Source organism: Phragmites australis, chromosome 17 (assembly GCF_958298935.1).
Source record: "Phragmites australis chromosome 17, lpPhrAust1.1, whole genome shotgun sequence".
NCBI classification, from domain to species: domain Eukaryota; kingdom Viridiplantae; phylum Streptophyta; class Magnoliopsida; order Poales; family Poaceae; genus Phragmites; species Phragmites australis.
The window spans coordinates 26573244-26600246 of record NC_084937.1 but is presented as its reverse complement, the minus strand read 5'-3'; the positions used below and the strand labels follow the sequence as shown (position 1 = coordinate 26600246).

Sequence of the window (27003 nt, the reverse complement as noted above, 5' to 3'; positions counted from 1 at the left end):
TTACACGCTTCACCATATTGCTTTAAGACGTGCAACTTTAGCTTTAGGAGAGAAACGGTTGACCGTACGTATGCTACGTTATGGATCCAAGCCAGCTCGTGCATTTGTTATTTTGATTATTTAGTTCGTGATATTCCCTATATACTTCGGTGCGTTAATTTTCCATTTTGTGGTAGACTATGACACCCGTACATCTTTCAGAACGTGTCTTTAAAAGTTCATGATTTGGACGGACAAACAGATGATCCAGTGGACAAACAAAAAAGAATAAAGCCATGAAAAATTAGAACCTTCCCATGTTACAGTATAGACCCAGAACACGATTATTAGGTGATCACGGCCGGTGGCCAACCAAGCACAACTCGCCCGGCCAACAAAGGCAGCACAACACTCAACATAGCACTCAGTAGAAGGAATGAAAGACAAGGGAAAGCCTCCTGTTGTAGCAACCTATGTAAAGGTAAATATATGCATTAGTCTACAATGTCATTACTTATGTGACACTAATCACTTGACAAGCACACGATGGTAATGTAATACGACAAACGCACCGATGAGGAAATGTTATCTCTTTACATTCATGTTGAACTGAGTAAGTCAGGCATCTGAAGGTCGTGTTGTATCAGGAGCAACAGCCGGTGGCGGTTGCGGTTTATGTTGAAGAAGGGGAGAGAGTGCCTTGACTACAATGCTCATGCTGGGTCTAAACTCAGATTCGTATTGCACACAGAGTGCCGCCACCGCTGCAAGCTGCATTAGACAGAAGAAAAGCATTGAGCAAAAAATTGGTTGAAGATGTTGCCTACTGCTCGTATTCACAGTAACCACCACACTCAAGCATGCACACACAGAAGGGATAGAAGAAGGGAGGGCGGACCTTGGCAACTCCCTTTGGAGGATACTCTCCCTTTAATCTTGGATCAACACATTGTTTCACCATGTCCTCAGTTAATCGAGGTGTTGCCTGCATTAAATGATGAAATATACAGCAAATAATCATTAATCTGGACATTTTTCCTAGCTGCCAATATATTTGCATGTGAATTTTTTATTCCAAGTTTCAACAGCTATGAACATGCAGAGACATTGCCATGAATTGGACCAAACCGTTCTCGTGAATCTAGTAAGTTATTGGAGTTTATTATAGCAAAAGAAAAACTCTAGTCAACAAATAAATAACTACAGAAGTTAGATTTGTTGGTTATATCTCCAAATAAAGTAGCAGGAAATATGAAGAGCAACTAGTGGCCTCCACTTAAAAATGGTTTGTTATAACCAGAGACCATTATAGGGCACAGAGTGACAATAAAAGCAGTAAGTGCCCTTAAAGATATATGCATCATGACAAACATCAAATTGTGGTTGTTCCCCTTTATGATGAATAACACTGGTTTCTGACAGACATGTGCAAGTATAGTCTGAGATTGTGAAATATCTTTTTGACAAATTTAGTAAACATAATTTTATGCCCCAACCACTTGTGGTTTATTTGTTTACACATGTTTTCCTTGTTTCGTTTAGAACAATTTATCAACAGAACAGTTGTACCCTTTACACTTAGCAGTAGTTGGCAACCAATTCTTATGTTGAAGCAGGATTGTTAGGAACCAAATGCTTACCCATGTAACCAGACTCTGCTGACCTCTAGGCATTGTATGATCTACCGGTTTCCTTCCTGTTAGAAGCTCTAAAAGAACAACTCCAAAGCTATATACATCACTTTTCTGAGTTAGCTGGCCAGTCATGGCATACCTGCATTGTTAACAAACATAAAGTTAGTAGATTGTTTAGTACAATTATTCTAGAAGCTCAAATGATGTTCAAGCATTCGAGTAGAATAATTACTCTGGAGCATGATAGCCGAAGGTTCCAAGGACACGAGTAGAATGCAAACGAGCAGCCATGTCTGGGGACTGATTTGAAAGATTAAAATCTGCAATTTTCGCTTTGTAGTCCTCAAACAGAAGAACATTGCTAGATCGTATGTCCCGATGGACTATCGAAGGCTGGACCTTCTCATGAAGATACTCTAGCCCTTTAGCAGCATCTATAGCAATCTTAACCCGCTGCATCCAGTCAAGTGCTGGGCCAGGCTGTGCACCTGGAACACCCTTTCTCCCTTTGGTATGACAAAAAATGGAGAAAAACAAAACATATCACAGCACTATGACATATGAATTGTTATGATCATGATGTGCTATGAAAGAAACAGGCGAACAGCTTGAAACCTTGAAGTAACTACATGAATAATATTAGAGGGCATGTATGCATTTACTGTGATAACAAATCATTCATACCATGTAAAATATCATGTAGAGAACCCATTGTAGCAAATTCGTAGGCCACTAAATGCTGATTTCCTTCCACACAATATCCAAGCATTTCCACAAAATTATCATGTTTTAATTTTGAGGCAAGGGATACCTACAAAAAAGAAGAGAATATAATATGTCGTCAATACTAAAAGCTTAATATGGATAGAACAAAAGTACATAATATAATAATCTGTAAGATGTGCACATATCTATAAAACCATACCTGCGTCAAAAACTCATTATCAAGTTCAGGGTTTGTCGAAGCATCAAGTTTTTTAACAGCAACATGTTTTCCACTGTCTAGAATAGCGTAATACACTCTTCCATATGATCCTTCACCAATCAAAGCCTTTGATCCGAAATTGTCAGTCTTTTCTTTCAGTTCTTCAAATGATAATTCAGGAACTTCAATAGGAGGAGCTGCTTTTGTGAGATCACTTTTGTGAGCAAAACCATTTCCTGAGAGCCATGTAGTGACAAATAACGTTAGGCCACAGCAGCCGAAGCACAACAGGCAAACAGAGAACAGCTAGAAAGCAATAAGGGATGCAACTGGCAAGAAAAATCTGAAGTGCTGCTGAAAATATGCACTGTCTTGTAGCATAACATTATAACAGCCTTGCATACGAAATATATGTTGGTTTGCATCGAAGAGAATGGTGTCAATTTCTTATCAATGTCTTCCTTCACTTGGAACAGAAAAATCATAATAGTTTATATATTGGTGCTCATACTTGTTATCTTTAGGAAGGTTAGAAGCTAGGACTAGGTGGATACCATATATTTCCCTACAAGGATTTGGGCTTATTATAGAAGGGTTTATTGTTCTGAGAACACTACTACACTAGTATCTGATGCTCCACACACCCTAAAATTTGCCTCACAAGCAATGAACATTATTTGGCATGACAGAAATATCAACATTTTGGTGCAAAATTACTGAAAGTGCCGCGCATGCTTCTGAAGATTCCAAGAACAGGACATATAAATCTGGCAAATTCAGTTTCCACAGGAGTTTCAAACTCATTCCTGATCTTATGAGAACATAGACCTTATACCGATAACCTTGAAGATCAACAATTTAACATGAAAAAGACAAAAAGGCACTACAAAAGAAGAAGGGTACCTTCTTTCTCATCCGGACTGAAGGGAAGTTCATTTTCATGTTCACGATATGATGCGTGAAATTGAGTGCAGCAAAACCATCGGCGCATAACGACCTCTCCTTTGACTTCTCCCTGCCTTTATGCCTTGAATCCAAACAAAAGAGAACAAAATGGTCATCAGTACACAATTTTAACTAAGAGTACTGGTACTTCAATTACATGGAAATACTTGGAAACATTCAAACAAAAAAAAGGTGTGGCCATGGATCATGACACAACTTTTACTTCTGGAGTTCTGGAACTGGAAAAAAGAGCTCTAGGCTGGCATCCAGTTCTGCCAACCACCTCTGGTTTAAGTGAACTATGATCAACGTCTTCTACTGTTAGCTTCTTGTCCGAATTTACGATGTTCATCCCGGCCGTGATCCAACTGCAAACATTCTATTTCCAAGTCCCAGTAAATAACTACCTCGTCCCTACATCTTAAGTCTCATTTCAAATGCAGATTCATGTACAAGGATACTTAACTAAGCAGAGCTAGACATACCCATGTACAATTGCATGTATGTTAAGGCCACATTCAAACATCATATTGCTCAGATCATCGTTTTCAATTCCTATCACTGTCAAACGACAGCAGCAGCCTGGAAACGCAAATCACCACAAACACAGTTCCCGCACCAAACGAACCATCACAAGCGCGCGGCCACAACCCACCATGCCCTGGCCGGCCGCCAGTCCCGAGTTCACGGCTTCACGCCGCGAACCCTACAAACGCGCCAAGCCGATTCGGGTCGAAATTGAGCGCCCCGAATCCCGCGACCTCGCATCCAAGGCAACGCAACACCATCGCGACCCCCGCCCTCCCGCCCACCGCCACCCCACGCGGAGACCAACACGACGTCACCGAAGCGGAAACGGGAAACCTATCGGCGCCACAGCCCGAGCGCTCACGCCTCTTGGAACAACCCCGCCGCGCGAAAAGGAAGCAAGGCCAGAGACGTCACCTGAGACGGGTCGACGGCAGGCTCGATCCACCCTGCGGGGTTTCAGGCGGTGCGGCGAGAGGCGGGACCAGACGACGAGGACGAGGAGGTGGAGGAGGAGACGCGGGAGCGGAGGGGCGGTGGCGATGAGCTGGCTGGCGAAATGATCTCCTCCTGTGAGGTGGTGGTGTTCGGTTTGGCTCGACTCAGCTGGGCAGGGCTTCGGTGGCGTCGAGATGGAGAAGGGGATGAGGAGGCGACGTGACGGCCGTCAGGGCGGGGCGGGGCGCGTGCGACAGCGTGGACGAGTGCCGTGCCGTGCCATGTGCTCCTGGTAACAGGGCGGGTCAGGATCGGGGTGCAACAATAACGCATCCGATCTAAATCTAAATTAGGTTATGTTGGTTATAGCTGAAATTTATAGATTTACGTTGAAAGCTATAAAGTTTGTTGGTTTTTATGAGAAATTTTTAAATTCTTAATATATTAAAAGAAAAAAAGCTATTTTTAACCAGTTTACCAGTTTTTAAGTTAATTTCATTAGAATCTAGCTTTTTAATTTTTTAAAAACCAGCAATAAGTCAACCTATTTATTTCAACTTTTACTTTCTGAGAAGTAGAATTCAGCAATAAGTTGAAACAAATAGGATCTTGACCTTGAAACTGCTAACAGGTGAGTGTAACGAATAGCCCTATTAGATTATGAATTGTAATTTTAGTGCTTAATGATAATATAATTATTAAGACTAATCTGTTTATTAAGAATATATATTAATATGTATCATGGATGCAATACATTATGAAGTTATCGTAGTCCGGACAAAGATTGATTGAATTGAAGAAGTCTTAGGAGCAAAATAGATGAAGCCACTGGATAGTTCGGTGTTGATGAAGAAGATGCACACTGGAGTATTCTCATAAAAAGTTCACAAGTTGTGTATTAACCAGATAGTCCGGTGATAAATGGTATAAAGCACCGGAGCATTTCTTGCATATAAGGTGTCAGGAGTTGAAGATTAAAGTTTAACTCATCGGATGTTCCGGTGTGAAGAGGAAGTGCACCAGAAGCTTATATTGGAGTGTTTTACACAGAGAAGAAGTGACATGATTTGGCTGAAGTTAACTCACCGGAAGGTCCAGTGATGAAGTTGAAGAATACACTGGAGTATCCGATGTTCAGGATTACTGTAAGTGGGAGCCCAACGGCTAGTTTATGAGATTATACTCACCGAATGATCTAGTGTTAGTACTATTGTTCTCACCGAATCATCTGGTATTAACAGCTTTTCTGAGTCGTTGAGAAAATAGCTAGTTGGTAGGTTTGAGGTTATAAATACTCCTTAACTCAGTCATTTGAAGGTGTGGTATGCTGCTGGAGTACAGAGAAGCACAAAGACACCTGAGAAGACATTCAAGCCATCAAAATGCTTAAAGTGATCATCCAAGGCAATTAAACACAATATTAGTAAGTGATTAGTACTTATAGGTCTAGAGTGAGTTGTAGCTAGGTGTTGTAGCTTGAAGAAGAGATCAAAGGTTATCCTAACTTGTACCAAGTGGTACGTCGACGTCTTAGAGATTGGTGACTCGTCGGTAACTTGAGTCAGAGTTGCTCAAGCTTGTTGACCCTCCAACTTGGTGTAGAACAGCGGCAAGACACGTGTATGGGGACGCGGATACACTTGCCTTGGTGGTTTAAGCTCCGAAATGATCACGACAGCAAATGACCGGAAGAGAGGCTAACAGTGAGACCTTGCCTTTGTGGTTTGATGGACTCATCTAGCTTGAGGCCTTGCTTTAGTGACTTGGTGGCTTAAGAGCCGTGACTAGGTGCCAATCAGAAGCATATCTTTGGTGAAGCTCCAGCGTGAACTAGGGGTGGTATTTATGCCATCGATACTATAAGATAAAAATCTCTCTCGCTAAGTTTGCTTTCTCTACCATCTTTACGCTTTCGTATTTACATTCCTGCAATCTATCTTTGTTCATTTACTTTTCAAAAGTAGTTTGCTAGAATTGACTATAAGTTGTAAATCAATTTTGAATGGTAGAGTAGATACACTAGATAAATCTAGAACACATTTAGATATAAATTGATATAGGTTTATCTTGTGTAGTTTTTAGAGTCAATTAGTATAGTTTTTTTAAAATATCCTAATTCACCCTCCTCTTAGGACGCCATCGATCCTTACAGTGAGCTTCAACCCCAAACCTGATGGAGATCCGAAACTCGACAGGGACCTGCAGGTGGGATCTGAGTGCCGACACAGTAGTGGCCTAGGGCGGGTGGCCGTGCAGTAGGAGTGGAGGTGGGCACATGCAGTGACGACAGGCGGGCGAGAGTGGTGACGCGGACTACAGGCGTCGGGGGCTCAGGGCTAGGGTTAGGTGGGGGCGGCTGGGCCGCCGTTATCGAGCGCCCGTCTATGCCCGTAGGTGAAAAGCTGCCCTACACTCGACCCAAACAGTAATCAGATCCTCGATCCGCAACCCTCGCAAGTTAATTTTGAACCCGTTTCCACCCCCATTGAGTCTAAAACCTGCGAAGACCCGACCTACCCAACCAGTTGCTAATCCTACGTGTGCCTCCCGTGTTTACCAGACTTAGGGCACTTTTTGTTTTGGCCCACGCCTGTTAGCCAATTATTTGATAAAGCAAACGACCGCCATGAGTTCTTCCAATGTGAAGGCGGAAAAAAAAAGTACACGTGGTCGTGAGCGTGAGAGCACGCCAACTTGCAGCTATCATCCAAACGCTTGCCTGCGTCACAGTAAACAGAAAAAATTGGCACGACTTCCATCGGTAGCAATCCAAAGAGCCCTTAACGACCTGCGCACTACGCGCTCCTCTGGTTTTTTTTTTTTTCATTCCTTTTTTGTTCCGCTACTCCTCGGTTTCCTTGCCGCGACGGCTACAGCTCCATCCGTTTCTCTTCTGCCTTTCCAGCTCGAGACCGGGTGCCAGGCACGTCTTCGAGGAGCAAATCTGTGGTTTCTGCCTGGCTTCTTGTTGTTGGCCTGGTCCATTTGAAATGCTTCAGACCAGGTGGTTCTAAAAATCTGGCACGGCTAGAAAAAGAGATGCAAAATTGAAAAAATAAATATACTTTGGAAGTAACTCCTGGTTTGGTTCCCCCCTGTTAGTGTTCTTTTTAAAAAAATCCCACCAAGAATTTTGCCTACATTTGTTTTTTTTTTTTCCCTCTGCAGGCGTGATATGCTGACTAGGTTCGTTTTCTCTCACGCTGCACGACTGGACGACAGCTCACAATTTCCGGCTCGAATCCGCGTGATTTCGTTGATGAGCCTAAGGTGCAGTGCAAGGAAATTGTGGCAGTAAGTAAAATCAAATGAAAATCTTCCAGAAATGGTGTAGAGGATGGAACGCACACTGGACCCAGCCAGAAATGCTAAGTTGTCCCTCTGCTATGCCACGTCAGCTATATCAAAGAGAATAACTGCTCATCCCAAATGGTTGATGTTGAGTGTTTGAGTATGACAGTTGAGAGTAAAGAGATTAATAGCGAAAACATGTTTATTTCATTTGTTCATTTATACAGGTTGAATGGATACTATCTATTAGAGAGACATATTTTTCCTAACAGAAGAGCATAACCACTATGATAGTTATTTCATCATCTCTGTTCGTAATAGGAACTACTGAACTAGGCATCGTATACTTTACTTTGCCTTTGGGATGTTGTTGTTGTCATTTCAGTGATCCTGCTTTACTTTGCAAACAGGCCGGTTCTGTAAGTGGATCCAGTTACAGAAATTCATGATACCCAAACGAGGTGCGAGGTTAGGCCAAATCCACCGACCCAAATAGCTTGCATAAGAATTGGGCCAGATACCATCGGAAATTGCTCTTTGTCCGACCAAATCAAACATTACACTAAACATCTGCTTGGGCTGCCAGGCGCTCCATCTGCCCTCGTTCACTCCTTGTATAGTCAAACCTTGTAAGTAGGAAATTGGGCTACTAACGGAATGCGAATGAGATCTCGTCTTTGTACGCACATGTCGGCCAAGTTCACTTCGCGGTGGACTGTAGGCTATCACCTCATCTACATTCACTTCGCTGGATATGATTCCCAAATTGTTTCCAGCAATCCGTTTCCATTCTAGGTTTGCTTCTCAAATTCTAGGCCACGGACCACCAGGTAAACAAGCCCTGTATGAAGGGGAGAGGTTAGGGTTCGAGCCTTTCACAGGTTTGCTTCCTAGGCTTAGGGATATCCGGGGAAGCAGGTTGGTCCGACGGAGGAGGTGGGCATGGGATGGCGAGGCAACGGGGACGCCACCTATCCCAGGCGGTGGAGGACGGTGCCAGGGTAGGAGCGACCGGAGCTAGGTTAATGCGGCGATGGGCGATGGGAGTGCCGCTGGAGACATGTGGAGACCAATGGAGCGGGGGGGGGGGGGGGGGTTGTTCTCGCACTCTGTGGAGGTCGGTGAGGCGGGTTAGTTTAGAGGAAAAAGAAAGAAGATGGGTCATAGGATGGAGATCAAATGGACTACATTCGTCAACTGAGATTTTGCCCAATTTCAAGCGTTTGACGAATAACAATGTTCATATTTTGAAGGTCTTGCATCTAAAGTCATAGCACATTATTCAAACTGTAAGAATTGACATGAGAAAATGGCGATGACAGTCTTACATCTAGATCATAGTACACTGTTCAGACTGTAAGAATTGACATGAGAAAATGGCAATGACATCTTACATCTAGATCATAGCACATTGTTCAGACTGTAAGAATTGACATGCAAAAATAGTGATGACAACCATCCAGTTCAATGCCAAAAGTCAATTTTGTAAGCATATCAAATAATTTGGCAGATAACAAGCATCGGGCCCCAGGACTCTAGCATAAGCCATCAGCTGCTAGAGAAAGTACAATAAGGAGCAATAAGCTAGAATGATGCCTTCACTTCGAGCTCAGCAAAAGCCAAAGCTTGAAGAAGAAGGTCACCCACATCGTCCCTGAGCTCATCCCTAAGTATCCCCTCACCGGAGCAAACCCTAAGCCTTCTTCCACCCAAATCCGAAAGAGAGTGAGAGTAGAGCTCCACCTCAACCACCATAACAGTCAGAGATTGACGGAGATGGCTTCTGTCGGTGACATGGGAACCAGGGGTCCCCGAGTCTCGAGGCCAGGACAGCAGAGTGCCACGTGACGCCTTCCCTCGGGGACTTTTCCCCGAGGTCCGAGAAGACCAAGTTCGGAGAGAGGGTGCTTGGGGCCATGAACAGTGGTCCCCGAGTGCCCGAGTTCTCCGAGGACCGAGAAATAGCATATCCGGGAGAGAGTGCTCGGGGCTATGAACAGTAGTCCCCGAGCACCCAGAGTTCCCCGAGGACTTGAGAAGCTCCTTGCCGGTGGACCCCACAAGGGCTCAGCGGTGAGCTATCAATTGGTGAGAGGCCCGATGCTGCATTTAAGAGGAAGCGTAGCCTGTCACTTCTAACCACTCCCCCCACGCCTGCTGTCAGTCCCTGCCACTGCCTGGCAGGGAGGCGTGGGGACATTTAATGTGGCGGGTCCCATCGTGCGTCATCCAGCGCGCCTCGGGATATCATCGCAGGGCTCGAGGCATATCGTCTGCCGCTATGTTGCGTCAGGCTTGCTCTGACCGGACGGGCGCGCAGGGTTGCTCGGTGGCTGCCTGGTGGGCCCTCCCTGCTGCATCCGCTGAAAAACGGCATGATGACGACAGGACCTGACGGGGGCGCATTTTCAACCCCCCGTAACGTCAAGCTGCAGCCCATGGTGCTTGTTTTTCCATTTATGGCGTCTTGGGACTCGTGCCCTCCTTTCTGGGCATGCCAAGCCCCCCCCCCCGACGGTATAAAAGGAGGGGGTGCATCCCGACGACGAGACAAGTGCTTTGGAAGACTTATAGGCCGGACAAGTTCTGGAAGTCGACCAAGTCTCACGAGTTGAAGAATACCGAGACAAGCTAACGAAGAACAAAACACACAAAGCTCTAGACTTAGACAGAAATCCTTGTAATACAAGAGATCCTCAGAGAGGCATTTCCAGAACATTTATAGCATACACACAGGAGTAGGGTATTACGCTCCGTGCGGTCCGAACCTGTCTAAAATCCCCTGAGCATTTATTCCCACTAGCATCCAATCATCCATCCCACCTGCATCCCATTTACCCTCATTTATTTCACATACGAGGTAGATTCAGAATCATCCCCCCGGCCGAATCTCAAAGGGGGTCCCTCCGGATCCCCGCTTGTGGAGTTCATCTCCGACAGCTTCCCGAAGACTTCCCCAAGCTCATCCCCACCATTTTTCTCTAGGCCGGTTGGAGCATCTTGGAGCTGATCTCCACATCAAAGCTTCCCCGGAGCCGACCGACTTTCAAGAAAGCTTCTCCACACCAAGGTAAAGTTCCCTAACCCCTTTCCCCTCATTTTTTCCTGAGCTTCCCCCACTGCCCATAGCCTTAGTACCGAGCTCCACATAGCCATGAACATCGATCCATGGGGCCCAAGCTTTTGGCCCTGTGCATGTCGCTCAAACCACTCAAAATACAATCACTAGTCTTGTAGAGTGTTTTGGTATCCTTCTTGGTCGAAGACATCGTCGGAGCCTTCGTCGGCTACTTCGTCGAGGTGCCATCAGCCAAGCCTAGAGGTCTGATCGCCAGGACATGACTTGGCTGGTCAAACTTCGAGTCAGACTCCATAGTTAGGAGTCAGATCGCCATTAGGGTTGATCTGACTGCCAGATCCAACAGTAAGTCTGACTGCCAGGTCTACTCAGTGTTGATTTCTTCTCTGTTCTACCCCCACGGTCTGACCGCCACCTGGGCCGGTCTGACTACCAACTACTCAGTACCCTTTGAGCTTAGGTTGTCCCATGTGAGGTTCAAACCTCTTCTAATCCAATCGCTTAGGCGTTCTTTTGCAAATGGTTTCATAACATGTCGCATTGCATCTCGTTCACAATTATGCATCATAAGCATACATCTTCATTTGTTTGTTTGTTCATTTGATGCGTTCTTCAATTGTTTAGAGAGTGACACGTCGATGGTTCAAGCGGTCGAGATCGATACCGAACCAGAATTGTACGTGAGCGAAGCGCCGGAGCAACAAGACAAGCATTTAAGCATATTTCACATTTACTTTGGATATTGTGGTGTCTAAATTGATAACTTATTGTTTTATGTATGTTGTGCATGTTTAGCGAGTCAATGTCGAGATTTGTAGGTGCGTGTGTCTTGATGAGTGATTTTGTGAACTAGATGTCCGTGTGATGAGGTTCCTGACTCAATCCGCTATAAGCTATGTGGTACTAGAGGTACACTAGAGGTAATGACAGAGACCGCGGAGTGAGGTGTAGCCCTCCCGGGACCGAAAGCCCCTTAGATATAGCTTATTACCTGGTTAAACTATTTAAACTATTTTTAAGTCAATCCTAGATGATACAATTGGATACATGCATAAACTGCTTTACGCTTAAAACTAAACCATAAAATCTTATCCTTGAATTACCCCCTTTATACATCTATCAACACCTTGAAGTAGTATGGGTTTGCTGAGTATCTTCCGTACTCACCCTTGCCGTCATTTAGATGAGGAAGCCGATGCCGACTTCGCTGGAGGTGAAGGCGAGGATGAAGAGTAATCCTAGAAGTCACGTTCCCATCCTAGCTGTTTGTGACTTGGTCTCTGCTTTCCGCTGTGTTTTAATTGGCCGTTCGACTAGGTTTGTAACGAATACGCTATGATTTGTAATCTTTTGTACTCTGTAACCTTAATAATTATGTACGAAGTTTGACAATGATACTACAACTGTTATACTATATGTATCAACTATTTAATCCAGAGACTGATATTGAAGGTGCAAGAGAACCTAAGAACGGGATCTTATAGAAACAAACTCGTGAAGAACTAGCAGCAAAGATCTAGAGACGGTGGTGGTGTGAACAGAGGATCTTGGCACAGGTCCCCAGCACGGAGAAACTTGAGCGGCGGTAATGGCGACCTCCGACGTGGAGCGAGATCTTGGACCCTGAGGCGACGATGATCATGACAGCTACGACGAAGATGTGTAGACCCGAACAAAGGAGATCAATCTCAGCGGTAGCCGCCGGATCCCGATGTCTGACGGCGGAATCGAACGATCTCAAAGGGAGCCCTTGAGGAGAGGATAGTGGATTAGATCCAAAAAAAAGCTGAGCCGATCAACAGAGTTGCAGATGAGAGGATCCTGATCCTCGAGCAGATGACATTATCCTTGTGGGTATCATCCCTATGATGGCAAGAGCAAAAAAACATATCCAAAAAACAGATCCTAGTGATAAAGAAGATTAGTGGCATCAAGGAGAAACCATCGACACGCTCAAGATGAAGAGCTCCACAGCAACGATTTGGTGGTGGATTTGGTGGTGGGCACGTGCGAGTTCAACACCAGGGAGAGAAAACCCTAACATTAGCTCTAATACCATACTATGAATATCACTTATATTATAATGAATATCCCTATGGGTAATATATAGAGTACATAAATGCATAACAGAAAAAGACTACTATTGAATATGTATCTTTACACGTAAATGATTCTATATTCCTACTAGATCATTTGAAGAGATAATCTTAGACACAATCCATGGTAGCAATTGTTTTTGTAATAAACTGACAAGAGAACTATCTATTATATTAAAAAGAAGGAAATCAACTCTAGATAGGACAATACAAATAAAATTAAAAAGGCAAAACAAGCCCGAAACACATGAAACTACTGTCACCATAGTCCACGCATACACTTCCTCCTTAATTTAGCAATAGCTTTTTGTGTTGTCTTTAAATGACATGACATGAGGTTATTATTGATCACACTCTAAAAGAAAAAATAGTCCTTGCAAAAAAAGGAGTGTTGTGTAAGCTTTATCTAGCATCTTTTGATGCGGATTTTCAAAATGATAAGATTGCCCTATAGTAGAATAGATTCAGCTCTCGCCTGAAAGTGATCCAACTTTAGTACTATTTCCAGTTGGCTTGCGAACAGTCTGGAGAGAGCAGAGGCAGCACCAACGGTTGGCACGGCCAGAGTTCACTTCATCCACAGATGCTTGGTGTAGGCAGTTTGCAGTGCAGGGAAATTCCCTAGCGCCTTTCCCCCCTTTGCAATTGTCATGCAAGAGCTTTCAAAAATTCAAGGCCGATCTTCAGCCTTTCTGCTTGCTACGTCCTGGTAGAGATGCCCATCTGATCTGCAAGACTGTACCTTTATTCCAAGAAGATTGTTAGATATTCAGTATATTCCCATTACTTGTAAAAGGTGTTTTGTGCTATCACTTTAAACTTGTCTTCAAGAAACTTTGCTGAAGTACACATGCAAAGAGGTATGCAGTTATGACTTCTGGAAAGCAATGGGTACCCTAATGCCATGTAATTGACTTCCTTGTATTGTTGCCTACAGTGCAGTATATAGTCTTACATGCTGTCCAGAAAAGATGAAAGAAACCTTGGGACAGTACGGAGTACTTATTCTGAAGGTTACGACAAAGTAGAGTATAAGGTACAGAATGTAGCAGGCAGTGGTCCTCACCTTTTATTCCCTGCTGAAAGAAAAAAAGTCAACTTGAATGCAGATATTGACGCATATGTGGAGAGCTAAGGTAGCATGTGGTGTTCTGGCTTGAACAACTTGAATGCAAACTCCACAGTATGATATGACTCTATCCTCCAGTTCTTGGACATTCTAAATGCCCATTCGCGCCATCAAAGGTGCAATTTCTTCTTGCGATGAGATTTTAAATGCCATGAGGAATCTGGAAAAAGGCCATCTGATGATATCAAGACATTGATGCTACGACTTAGGCCTGGAGATGCTTCTCTGGTTCCCGTTTGGTCCGAATAATCCTGTACAGGCAAACAGCTGTATTCTGTGAACAAGAAAAAATGTAGCTACACTGAACACATGATGACGGTATAAAAATGGAAATAGACATTAGAAGATGTAAATGGAAATCCGAAACTGAGAAAGAACAAGAAAAGTCGGGTAGAAATTAACCGCCAATTCTCTGTAGTTTTTTTAATAAGCATGCTGTGGTAAAATTTGCAACTGTAATTTGCCATGTATAAATCATTCTATGGGAAGCTTCAATAGGTGAATGGTGAAAGTATACACACACAATAGAAAAAACACTAACTACTCGGCTCACATGTATGGGAACTATGGGAGATAAGCACATGAACTAGGGTCATGTAGAACAGGTCCAGGGAATAGTTTTCTTTCAAGGGTGAAGTAATTGATACCCCTATTGCCATCAAGGAAAGGCAAATAGAGAAGAAAGAAGATTGCTCATGACTTGCCTCTACCTCCCCAGGTTTTGTACTGTTGCATTGTGATGTTGATCCAAAGAATCTTTCTCCAGCTATGTGCTCACCACTCAGAGAAGTATGGTTGAACATGAAATGACTCATCGTGAACCTTTGGCCAAGCCCAGGCAAGGCACCATGCAGGGGAGGCTAACTCTTGGAGCTTTAAACATGCCTCCAGATCTTTGGAGAATATATGCATGAAAAATTGACCATAGATATCATTCACAAAGATCCTACAGCTTCAACTACAACTAGGCCATCTGGAGGCTGATAGGTGCTCTACATGTCCATACAATAACGAAGCAACTATAAGGGAAAATAATAATATTATATGAAAAGTAAGATTCCATCTTCTTATAGTGCTCAATGGAATGTTGTGAACATAAAGTGGATGCTTCACAGCTAATATAAATTTACGAAGAACTGCTCTGTTCTTCCCACAGAAAAATACCATTAGATAGCCCTTCCACCACACTGTATTTTCCATCCCATTGTGAACCAACCAAGGATCAACAAAGTTATCTTCTATATCCATCAGCTCAATAATAATACTGAACTATGTCGCAAGGCAGGGATCCCTTGGCATTGAGCCAGGTAATCGGCGATGTGTTGGATCCTTTCGTAAAGTCAGCGGCAATGAGGATAAATTATGGTGAGAAGGAGATCACAAATGGCACTGGGCTACGATCATCAGCAGTGCTCAATGCACCGCATGTTGTGATTGAAGGTTGTGACCAAACGAAGCTCTACACACTTGTAAGTGACCATAATAGTTTGTAGGATCATGATCTGAGTAGTGTGCATGTATTTTCGCCATTGCATTAGGTAAGGTGAAACCTGACTTTGATCCAAGCAAAGGTTCAAATAAAAAGATTACTCTCATGTGAGAAGTGTAATGCCTAGAATAACCAGAAGGGTTCTTAGAGTGATCCATGCACATCAACATTAATTTATATGACAAGTTCCATGATCAAAGCAACCTCTGTTTCTTTTCTTAAAAAAATAGAAAAATATATGCACAATGCAAAAATGGTGTTCCACTAAAAGCAAGCTATGTAACTTTGCACAAATAAAGGTCTAGGTACGACTTTTGACGATATAACTACTAGGGATTGTTGATTAGGTTGCACAGAATATTGTAGTGAAACAAAAAAAAATAGAGTATTCCACCGCATGGTATTTGTTGGTTGTACAAAGAACACCACATAACATCCTTTGCTAATGATCAAGTACATGCATCCTACATGCTACTTTAGAATATGCTTCTGCACCCTATCTTGTTTGTACTCTCTGGCAAGGATATTGGATATGGTAAGGCCTCTCTATTGCTTGGAACTCTCTCATATTAAAGTTTGCATACTTGCTGCCTATGAACATCCTCTGAACAACTGAATGGACGTGGACACATATAAAATAACTGTACTGCCCATGATAGAAAAATAAGTAGATGACAAAAGATAAATTACTCCCAGACCCTTTCTTTCCGTCTACCTCACTTGCTGACTCACAGGCACATTGTACACGTGCGACACACTGCACATATGCACAAGCATCCACATGGCTATAGGCACTTAAGAATCAGAATTTCTTGTTATGGTCTCTATTGTCAAAAAGTCACAACATACAGTAAAGTTACCAAAAGTACACAAAATCTCTCTGTGTTTTTTTTTCTTTCCATTTTACTCTGTAGAGTTAAGACTCCGCTCCTTTATAACACATACAGCTGGTCCTATCTATATCTAAATACTAAAATATAAAGTTACTTCTTATAAGGTTATGGTGGATCCTGATGCACCAAGTCCAAGCAAACCAGAGGACAGGGAATATTTGCATTGGTGAGCCTATTGTATTTATTATTCAAGTACAGTGTTGCATTGCATCTTTCTTAAACTCTCAATAATGCCAAGTTACGCTAAAAACCAATGGATGCTACTTGCCACATTGTTATGTTTATAGTTCAAGAACCCCTAACCTAGATAACCTGCAGGATTGGAATGCAGCCCTCTCGAAAAAGGAGGGGGGTGTTTCTTTTCCATCCATCAACATCTGAAGAACTCTTGTTCTATATGCTATTGGGTAAGAAAGCACAGTTTCTGTGATAACCTAATTATTTTCTATCACCATGGTTCACTTAACCTAAGTCTCTTTGTTCAGACTGACATTTTATTGTCAACATTCATTATTTTCCAGTGAAATTTATATTGTATAGCTTGGTAATAAAATAAACAATATTGTGAATTATTTTGTTATCATTTTAGTAATTTTGAAATTCTTCAGGAAGATATTTTACGAACTCTTCATAGATAAGGTACTCTGAACAGTACAATGTAAAATATGTCTGTTAATTACTTTATGGATAAATCAAAGAGAAAACAGTCATGGGCCCCACATTCTCACCTGACTACTTTAAGGACATCATTATTGATTGCTACAATCATCGAACATAACAAGGTAAACTATCATAAAAAATATGGATGTTTAATTTGTCAGGAGACAAGATTACTACTATTTGAGAATTGTGGCTACTGGCTAGGAATATCTAAAAAATTATAATCTATAAGATTTGTAGCTAGGAGTATCTAGAAGCTGGCCCAATTAGCACAAGATACTAAGAATCACTGCAAATGATTGTACAACCAAAAATTAACTTCTAATATGATGGTCCAATGCAACATGATGGCCATTCACAGCAATGAAGTTTTTTTGTTTCGCTGATTGATAAAATTCTAGATTACTGCATGCTACTAAGAATGTAGTACTAGAATATATCTCAAATAAATTCATACAACAGATTTTATTTATTAGTGTGATATGTGTATGTGCAACCTGTCAGTAATATAAGCAATCAAGTTAACCTCTTATGTGAACATTATTTTTCAATTCATATATGATTTACATAGTTATGTACTTAGCTTTTCATCAAGAGAAGTAATGTACTAAACTATTTGCACTGTGCATGAGTAGTTCTGATGCTGATCAAAGATTTAAAGGTAGGCCCTTGTTTATTTTCTTCTTGGCTATTTTCTACAGGTTGGTGACAGATATACCAGAGGCAACAGATGTCCGTTCTGGTGGGTAACACCTTACACAACCTCCTCTTACTGAATTACCATTTAAGACATATACAGAGCTTTTAACATTTGTTTTTTGTTTTGTTTTTGAGGACTAGATCTTTGAACATTATTGTTACAGTGACACAATACACAAACGTAACATGTTTGAGTTTGACAAAATCATTGTATGAACTTAGCAACAGATGTAAGGCTTTGATGAAATAACTGTTTTTGCTAAGCAAATGGTTGCATAAATTTCAAAGATGCTAAGACATCATTTACAAGAGAGTTTTTATGCATGTATCTTGTAGCACACTTGTGTTATTGTACCGAGTACCTGACAACCATGCTTAGTAGTACCATGGCCAAACTTTGCAAAGAAAGATGTGTGCAGGGACATAATAGATTAATGCATTTTAGTACTGAACTAAGATCAACTAAATAGTTGTTTACAGAATCTGACATCTGCATCAAGTCCCATCAGTGTCACGTGTATGCCAGGTACATTTAGTAGCTTAAAATACAATAAGCTGAGATTATATTTCTTTAAGTGGACATTCTGGTTCAATATCCTTAATTGCCATAATGGCTGTTACCTTACTTCTTTTTCATAAATAAAAAAAATTGAGGGGGAAACAGTAGGAAACCCCTACTGCGGTAGGATACTTTTATTATATATTCCATTTTCATAATTATCTTACCTTTTGGATTAGCATCATAGCAGCAATTGACAAGAATAGGATTAGGTGCTAGAACAATTTTATGCTTAATCTATTGAAGACTAAACTATACATAATTATCTCAAATATGCGTACCTGTGAATCAAATGAAGCACCTTAGAGAGCAGGGGGATGGGCCCCGCTCTAATATGTGGCTGCACCTATTTTGATGCAGGTTAAGCAGTTGGATGGTTGTTATCTGCCCAACAGCACCTCAAGTTGAGTATTTGACATCATGTAACTTTCTGTGGGTCTCACTTGATCACATTAGTCAGTGTGGTGAGACTTCTACAGGAAATCAAGTAGATGGGCACTGTTACCTGCTTCACTGCTTGACAATATAGAATGCTCAATGGTATCATCTATGTGGGCCCACAGAAAACAGGATACAGCTCTATATTAAATCTGTGAGACATCCTTCAGTTTTTTAAATATTATAACTTCCATTTCCAGATGAAAACGAAATACTGGAATAAGCTTAGTGTTTAGAGGAAACACGAGGCTATAAAGTTGCCACATTGTTTTCTGGTTTAGTGGTCCATCTCAAGAAGCTGCCAAATATACAAGTACTATATTTTAGCATGACGAGACAAAGCATAGTTATGGTTATGAGTTATCACAAAACACTAGTACCGTGACTTGGACAGTGGTGGAAAATTGCATCGCGGACTTCTTCTAAGTCAGGCAGTATTAGCAGAGTTATAAAGATATCTTTAGTAGTGCATGCACAATATAGCAGCCCAATCCTCTGATTGGCTTACCAAGTTCTGTTTTGCTTAGGCTAGCAGATAGACAAACTTCTCTAGTAACCAATCAAGTCTGCAAGTAAATTTCAAGTGGCAAACAGAATTCTAAGAATTTTGAACAAATGGAACAAAACTAGCATATCATAATCATACTAGCCCTCCGTTCTTAAGAAAAAAATCATGCTAGACCTCATGCATTTGCTAATGTTATGATTCACACTTAATAATGGGAACATTCAACCTGCACATATTCAACTTTGATATTTACTTTAGTTGAGGATCTATACAGCATAAGCTATTGTAAATCTTGACTAAATTTATAGTGAGTAGCAATGGAGGTAAGGGTCAGGAGTGATGTCACTGAACTGCAGAAAAAATGTCTATATCACAATGCTGAGGAGCAGGCAGTGAAAAACAATTAGAACAGTCAGTAATGCCAAAAGATTAACGATCACAGCAAAGCAATTCTAATAAGGAATACACACTTTTTCAGGCACAGAAATAGTTCCATATGAAAGCCCAAGGCCACCAGCTGGAATTCATCGGATTGTTTTTGTGCTGTTCAAACAGCAAGCACGGCAAACAGTTTATCCACCAGGATGGCGCCAAAATTTCAACATCAGAGACTTCTCAGCAATTTACAATCTTGGACCACCAGTTGCTGCATTATACTTCAACTGCCAAAAGGAGAGTGGTGTTGGTGGCAGAAGGTAGGAACCAAGGAAACTTCATGTTTTAAAAATAATACAACTGTCGATATTAAATAGACATGAAATCACACGGCAAGGGACCTCTCTCTAGATAGAACCCATGACAATAGTTGCCAAATTAACATCTAATTTAACACAAGCACAAGGTATACAAAGGTTGAAGTACCAAAATTTAGAAGGGGAATACCCTAAATCTAACAGAAATACATTTCTACCCATAATATAGTGAAAAGAATAAGAGCTTAATGTCCTTGGGTTGGAATGTATGTTTTTTTAGTAGAGGAGTGTGCTTTATTAAAGTTATGCAGGTCATAAGCAAGATTTCTATGCTAAGTGCGCATCTGTAACATTAATAGGGACAAGTCTTTATTTACGAAAAAAATAGGCTCTTTCTGATCCATTTAGTGAAGAACAATTATTCTTAGTCACCACTTCAGACCACTACTGTTTCAAGAAACAAGTAATACAACCTATAAAAAATAGAGAAACAATACAAGCGGTACAAACAAGGATATTCTGTTCTGCCTGAAAGTGGGATACATAAATTCACTAGCAATATCAACAACCCCTCCCTCCATTTGTGTTCTTTCTAAGCTGATATAAGAAATCAGTCAAAGTTATTTCTAGGAGAATGGTTTGTCATTTAGACATTCACCAGTTTTTAACAATATTTTTTCGGATGGCTTAACAGGTTCCAAGGATCAAGATGAAGGACATATGCAGAAAAACATCTAAAACGAGGCAGTTCCATTCCCAATTTAGAAACTACAATCCACATAAAGCAGTTTAAAGCATATATGACATTAATCAACAGTTAAGTAGTAGAGTAATTCACTTATATCATATGAAACAAAACTAGGAATTCGAGGTCATCTCCATAAAAGATTATGAAGTTCATATTATCAATCATGCGGAAAAGTGTTCAGTTGCAAACATCGCTGGTGTTCATTGTTTTTTTTCCCTGAGTATGGATGCAAAGCAGAGCCTTACAGACATAAATATCTACAGTTCTTAAGGCCTTTTATACTGAAATTGTTGTGGACAAGTTTTTTTCTCAAGAGACAAGAGAATAAGGATTACATATCGCTCATAATAGCATATCATAATAACACCATGGAGACCTTAAAGTAAGATTAAAAAAGGGAAGCAACTATCTGATCCTGACTCAAAAGAGGGTTAAGGAATAAAGGCAAATCAAGGTAAGATCAACCAATGGAAACTCAAGGATGAAGAACCACTATAACAGATTTCTTATACAAATAACAGCTACATCTACACATGGATAAAGTGACAGACTCATAGACGCAATACATTAAGAATGTCAAACGGTACAATTGTTTACAAAATCTTAAGAAATAGTACTTGAGCTCACCGTGATCACACGGAGAGCCAATCTGATCAGAGGAAGCATCGATCGACCAACGTGCGGGTACAGCACACTTCAGTGTTCTGACAATGCATACTCCAATAGCACCATCTGGCAACTAGCAAATCGCCCCAGCCCCCAGGTCACTCTACCTGCTGACCTCACATACTTGACGTCCAACTACGATACGCCATGCAACGCGTCAAGGAAACTCAACCCGCCAGGCGGCACAACGAAGTAAGCTTTTGAACCGCGCGCTCACCGTTCGACACCGCAGAGGTACCGAATCGCCACAGCACCAACCGATCCCAACCGCGCCCGAACTCCACCAGAGAATCTCGCGGAAGCAAGAGAACTGCAGGAGGGGAGAGGGGATCGGAGCAAAGGCATTACAGCTGGGGGAGAATCGCGGCTCGTCGATTCGACCGATCGAGACCGAGGCGAATGCATTTCGGATGCTCCTCCGGAATGCCGGAGGAGTCGGGAAGGCGCTCGCGTCGCTTCGTCTGGGGGCTCCGGCGCCTCTCCGGCCAAGGCTGTGGTTCGGCTGGGTTCGGGGAGGGGGGAGGAGCGGGGGAGGCGGTGGCGACGAGGTGACTAGTGAGTAGGATGGCAATTTATCCTGCTAAGTATATATAGCATTTGCTACATATATGTATCTTCGTAAGCGTAAAATACTATTTGATAAATAGATATATATGCCTATATATATAAAAGATGTATTTATACTTGTGAAACCAGTATATCTATTATACGATGTTATTTTATAATATATATGACATAAAAAAAGAAAAAAAGAAAAAAAGAAAAGCCACGATCAGCCTGTTCTCTTTCTGCCTGGCATGTTTCTTTCCCTCCTCGCTTGACATGCTTATTTCCCTCCTCTTCTCTTTTAGTCAAGTAGGCCAACCCACATAGCCGCTTCTCTTCTAGCCTAACACTGAATTGGTCTAAAGGGGCGTCGACCTTCTCCTTCCTCTAGCCGAGCAACACAGTAGACAATGCTTTCATCTTTCATGATCGAAACTAAACCGAGTGGTCAAATCCTCTCAAATCTTGTCGGTGACATGGGAACCAGGGGTCTCTGAATCCCGAGGCCAGGACAACAGAGTGCCACATGGTGTCTGTAGGTGTATCAGGAACCGGGGGTCCCCGAATCCTGAGGCCGAGCCAGCCATCCGCCACATGGCACTATCCGCGGGAACTCTCCTGCAAGATGAGAAAAGATTAAGTCCCGGGAGAAGGCGCTCGGGGCCACAGTCGGTGGTCCCCGAGCACCCCAGTTCCCCGATAATCTACGGAATCCAAGTACCGGGAAGGAAGTGCTCGGGGAGGTGTACGGTCACCCCCGAGCACCCTAGTACCCCGACGCCCAGAAGAGATAAGTTCCGGTAGAGAATGCTCGGGGCTGCGAGCGGCAGCCCCCGAGCACTCGGTTCCCCGAAGGTCCGTGCAAGAGTGCTCGGGGCTGCGAGCGGCAGTCCCCGAGCACTCGGTTCCCCGAAGGTCCGTGCAAGAGTGCTCGGGAGAGAGTGCTCGAGGCTGCGTGCGGCAGCCCCCGAGCACTCGGTTCCCCGAAGGTCCGTGCAAGAGTGCTCGGGAGAGAGTGCTCGGAGAGGTGAACAGTGCTCCCGAGCACTCGGTCCCCCGAGGACAAGGAAAGGCATTCTCGGGAGAGAGTGCTCGGGGAGGTGAACAGTACCCCTGAGCACTCGGTACCCCGACGACCCAGAAAGACCCCCGAGGGGCCTACCGGTGAGGTGTCGACCAGTCAAAGGCCCGAGGCCGCATTTAATGAGCGTGCGTGGCCTGACGCCTCCAACTGCTCCCGCCGTGCTCAGCGTCAGTCTCTGCCATGTTTTGGCAGAGAGGCGTGGGGTCATTAATTGCACGGGTCCCGTCCCGTGCCATCCGGCTTGTCTCGGGATAACGTCGTAAGGATCAAGGCGTTCCGTCTGCCTCGCTGCTGTGGCAGGGGAGCAAGACAGGGCGAGCACGCCGGGTTGCTCTGTGGCTGCCCGGTGGGCCCTCTCCACGGCGCCCGTTGCCAGGGCATTTATGGTGACGGGCGACCGAGCGTGCGACGCATTTTCCACCCCCGGTCACTTCGCCCAAAGGAAATGATGACGCCCTTTCCATTTATGGCGCCTCGGAACTCGAGCCCCCTCCTTCCGTTCGGGGCATGTCACGGCCGGCGAGTACTTAAAACAGCCAGCGGCACAGAACCAGCAACCACGAACGACGAGCGAAAAAAGAGAGACGAAAAGACAGAGACCAAGAGCAGACACGAAGAACACAGCGCAAGAGAGCACCGTGAGGAAGGCTAAGCCCAGTCCCAGCCGAAGAACAAGGAGCCTCAAGCTCTTAGATAGATCAATATTCTTGTAACCAGCAACATCCTTGAGGGACTTCCTCAGGACAGTTATAGCATCCATACAGGAGTAGGGTATTATGCCCCCGTGCGGCCCGAACCTGTCTAAATTCCGGTGCATTTACTTCTTCTTGCACTAGGTCAACACCCCCACCACCGGCCGTTGCATTCATTCCCATTTATTCCTCCGACGAACTTATTCAGGATCATCCCCCCGGCCGAATCTCTAAAAAGGGGTCTCTCGAGATCCCTGCGACTGGAGTTAATCCTCCGACAGCTGGCGCGCCAGGTAGGGGGGAAGCATCCCTGAATCCGTTTGTTTGTTTTCTTCCACAGGAAAAATGGCCGGTGGTCACCGCCTCTAGCGTTCCGGCTCCAGTTCCAGCAGGGAAATGCAGCCCCTCGCACAGGAGGCCCCAGCCGCTGCTGCGTCCCAGCAGCAGCCGCGGTCTGCACGCGCGGCGTTCCCCTCCCAAGGGGACCAGGGCGCTGGGCCCAGTTGGGCCACCGCCGCCGGTGCACCATCTGACCCCCAGCCGGTGGTCGAAACTCCTGCCGCCAGATCTGCATTTGGACAGCGCCGAGCGCCTCTCCGGCGTAGGCTCGCCTTCAGCGAGACTAGCCCCGGGAGCGCGCTGCTTGCGGCGCACGCTCTCCTCAGGCATCCGCCTGTCTAGGCGACGACGGAAACCCCGGAGGGCCGCTGGCTCCAAGAAGTCGTCGCCCTGGTCGGCACTGCTCGCCACCAGGTGCTGGCCGAGAGTTCTCACGCCACCACCCAGCGTGGCGCCGCCAGAACCGGCCCATCGACGGGTAACGTTCGCACAGGCCGGGGGGCCTCCAGGCGGAGCGCCGCCCCCCCCCCCCCCCCCCGTCCGCGTCCGGAGCCCAAGACCTCCGCTTGCGCCTCAACGAGCGGAGGGGCCTCGAAGACGCCGGCGTCACTCTCGAGCGCCAGCGGGAAATCCGGCAGGAGGCTGAAGCTGAGGACCAGGCCTCCTCATTGCCGGCCTATGATCGCCGTGGCTCCTCAACTCCCCGGCGTTCACCGCCCAAGAACGCCAACCGTGCCTCAGGGTATGGCACCGGCTGCCGTGCCTTTACTAGTGAGCTTCGCCGGGTCAAATGGCCCTCCAAGTTCCGCCCCAAGTTGTCGGAGAAGTACGACGGGTCTATCGACCCCGTCGAGTTCCTCCAGATGTACACCACCGTTGTCCAGGCGGCTGGTGGCAGCGAAAAGGTGATGGCTAATTATTTTCATGTTGCCTTGAGGGGCTCTGCCCGTTCTTGGCTTATGAACTTACCCCCAGGATCCATTAGCTCCTGGGATGATCTTTGCCACCAGTTCGTGGCTAATTTTCAGGGCACATTCACGCGCCCCAGCTTGGAGTGCGACCTCCACGCCGTCAAGCAGCAGGAGGGGGAGACGCTGCGGCGCTTTATCCAGCGCTTCAACCAGGTCCGCAACACCATCCCGCGGATAACCCCCCATGCTGTCATCGTTGCTTTCCGGCAGGGCGTCCACGACGAGCGGATGCTCGAGAAGCTAGGTACGCACGAGGTCGAGACCACTGCGGAACTTTTCGCGCTGGCTGACAAGTGCGCCAAGGCGGCGGAAGCTCGGGCTTGGCACGCTCCGCGCCCCGAGCGCCCCGCCGCCGATCAACCAAGTTCTTCCCGCTCCGACAGGAGGGAAAAGAAAAAGAGAAGGAGGCACGAGGCCGCCCCTGTTGAGCCGGCCCAGGGCCCCGCCCATAGGCCGGCCCAAGAGCCCGACCGCCAGCAAGAACGCCAGGCGGCCGCCGACAGAAAGCCTGCGCCCGTGAGAGCCCCGACCCGGGCCCCTCCTACGGCTCCGGCTCCTGCAAGGGCTCCGGCTCCCGCAAGGGCTCCGGTCCCCGCCCGGGCTCCCGCTCCAGCAAGGGCCCCCGCTCCTGGGGGGGCCTGAGCCAGGCAAATGGTGTCCAATCCACCAGACCAGATGGCATGACCTCACGGAGTGTCGTACGGTCAAGGGCCTCGTCGAGCAGCGCCAAAGGGAGTGCGACGAGTCCCGCGGGGGAGGCGACGCTGAGGCTGCCCCCGGCAACACAGAGCTCGGCTTTCAGAAACCCGAGCATACCGTCGCCTTCATCGACGGAGGAACCTACACGCCTTCCTCGCGCCGCGGCATCAAGACCATGCGGCGCGAAGTATGCTCGGCAACCCCGAGCGAAGAGGCCACCAGGCCCCTGAGATGGTCGGACGCCCCGATCACGTTCAGTATAGTTGATCACCCCGCCAGTACTGTAGGCGTGGGGCGACTACCCTTGGTAGTGTCCCCCACCATCTACAATGTAAAGGTCGGCAAGGTGCTGATCGACGGGGGCGCAGGCCTCAACCTCCTCTCTAAGGAGGCCTTCGAGAAGCTGCAGGTGCCCCCCAGGCGCCTAAAGCCGTCGCTTCCGTTCTACGGAGTGACACCCAGGCACTCTCTGCCCCTCGGGCAGGTCGAGCTACCCGTGACCTTCGGGAGTCGGGATAACTTCCGCACGGAGAACGTCCTCTTCGACGTCGTGGAGCTCCCCCTCCCCTACAACGCCATCCTCGGGCGTCCGGCGCTTGACAAGTTCATGATGGCTGTGCACTATGCATATCTCACGGTCAAGATGCCGGGTCCAGCTGGCCCCATCTCCGTGACCGCTGACTCCATCGGTGCCGTCTCCTGCGTCGGGCAATCATACCTGGCCTTGGTCTTAGCTCAGGCCGAGGTCGAAGGCTGCCAAGGGGGCCCGGGACCCTCTTCATCCAAACCCCGACTCACCGCCGACACCTCCGTTCCTACGAAGGAGGTCGTGGTGGGCGAAGACGCCTCCCAGGTCATCCGAATCGGCGGTGACTTGGATGGCAAATAGGAAAGCGCGCTTGTCACCTTCCTCCGGGCTAATGCCGACGTGTTTGCATGGCAGCCGTCCGACATGCCGGGATCCCTAGGGAGGTGATTGAGCACCACTTGGCTGTGCGCCCGGATGCACGCCCGGTGAAGCAGAAGGTCCGGCGGCTGGCGCCTGAGCGCCAGGAGTTCATCCGGGAGCAAGTCAGCAAGCTCCTTGACGCCGGATTCATCCGAGAAGTTCTCCACCCCGAGTGGTTGGCAAATCCAGTTATCGTCCCGAAGGCCAACGGCAAGCTCCGCATGTGTGTGGACTACACCGATCTAAACAAGGCTTGCCCTAAAGATCCTTTTCCTTTGCCCCGCATAGATCAAATTGTAGATGCAACCGCGAGATGTGATCTTCTAT

The 27003-nt window shown here is 45.5% G+C and overlaps 2 protein-coding genes and 1 long non-coding RNA gene across 9 annotated transcripts; 1 reads left to right on the top strand and 2 right to left on the bottom strand.

Moving 5' to 3' along the window:
* Nucleotides 1–255: 255 nt before the first annotated feature.
* Nucleotides 256–4682, bottom strand: LOC133897138 (PTI1-like tyrosine-protein kinase 3). Of its 2 annotated transcripts, XM_062337726.1 has the most exons (9): nt 4429–4682; nt 3442–3565; nt 2539–2774; nt 2298–2424; nt 1846–2119; nt 1620–1752; nt 878–964; nt 552–750; nt 256–450 (listed from the first exon to the last, which is right to left on the bottom strand). In XM_062337726.1, exons 2-8 carry the CDS (start codon nt 3527–3529, stop codon nt 598–600), a joined length of 1098 nt encoding a protein of 365 aa, XP_062193710.1. In that variant the 5' UTR covers nt 3530–3565; nt 4429–4682; the 3' UTR covers nt 256–450; nt 552–597. The 2 variants fall into 2 exon arrangements, with proteins under 2 accessions (XP_062193710.1, XP_062193709.1); XM_062337725.1 differs by having other exon boundaries at nt 256–750.
* An 8384-nt stretch (nt 4683–13066) lies between these two features.
* LOC133897120 (uncharacterized) lies at nt 13067–21943 on the bottom strand. 6 transcript variants are annotated; one of them, XR_009905860.1, is made up of 6 exons: nt 21614–21943; nt 21358–21531; nt 19761–19952; nt 18626–19640; nt 13982–15036; nt 13067–13657 (listed from the first exon to the last, which is right to left on the bottom strand). It is a non-coding gene; the product is annotated as an uncharacterized LOC133897120 (long non-coding RNA). The 6 variants fall into 6 exon arrangements; XR_009905857.1 differs by having other exon boundaries at nt 18626–19952; XR_009905861.1 differs by having other exon boundaries at nt 13067–13651; nt 18626–19952.
* On the top strand, nt 15214–20110 carry LOC133897118 (protein TWIN SISTER of FT-like). Its single transcript, XM_062337691.1, has 4 exons — nt 15214–15513; nt 16531–16592; nt 17788–17828; nt 19769–20110. The coding sequence occupies exons 1-4, from the start codon at nt 15316–15318 to the stop codon at nt 19987–19989; spliced, it is 522 nt and encodes a 173-aa protein (XP_062193675.1). The 5' UTR covers nt 15214–15315; the 3' UTR covers nt 19990–20110.
* Nucleotides 21944–27003: the final 5060 nt, after the last annotated feature.

What these genes read in the sequence shown, in the direction of transcription:
- LOC133897138 (XM_062337725.1), bottom strand. Translation starts at nt 3,529, where the DNA reads ATGCGCCGATGGTTTTGCTGCACTCAATTTCACGCATCATATCGTGAA. An exon ending in TCTACATGATATTTTACATG is followed by an intron (nt 2,120 to 2,297) that starts GTATGAATGATT and finishes GTCATACCAAAG; the next exon opens with GGAGAAAGGGTGTTCCAGGT. An exon ending in AGCAGAGTCTGGTTACATGG is followed by an intron (nt 965 to 1,619) that starts GTAAGCATTTGG and finishes CATTTAATGCAG; the next exon opens with GCAACACCTCGATTAACTGA.
- LOC133897118 (XM_062337691.1), top strand. Translation starts at nt 15,316, where the DNA reads ATGTCGCAAGGCAGGGATCCCTTGGCATTGAGCCAGGTAATCGGCGAT. An exon ending in AAACGAAGCTCTACACACTT is followed by an intron (nt 15,514 to 16,530) that starts GTAAGTGACCAT and finishes ACTTCTTATAAG; the next exon opens with GTTATGGTGGATCCTGATGC. An exon ending in GACAGGGAATATTTGCATTG is followed by an intron (nt 16,593 to 17,787) that starts GTGAGCCTATTG and finishes TATTTTCTACAG; the next exon opens with GTTGGTGACAGATATACCAG.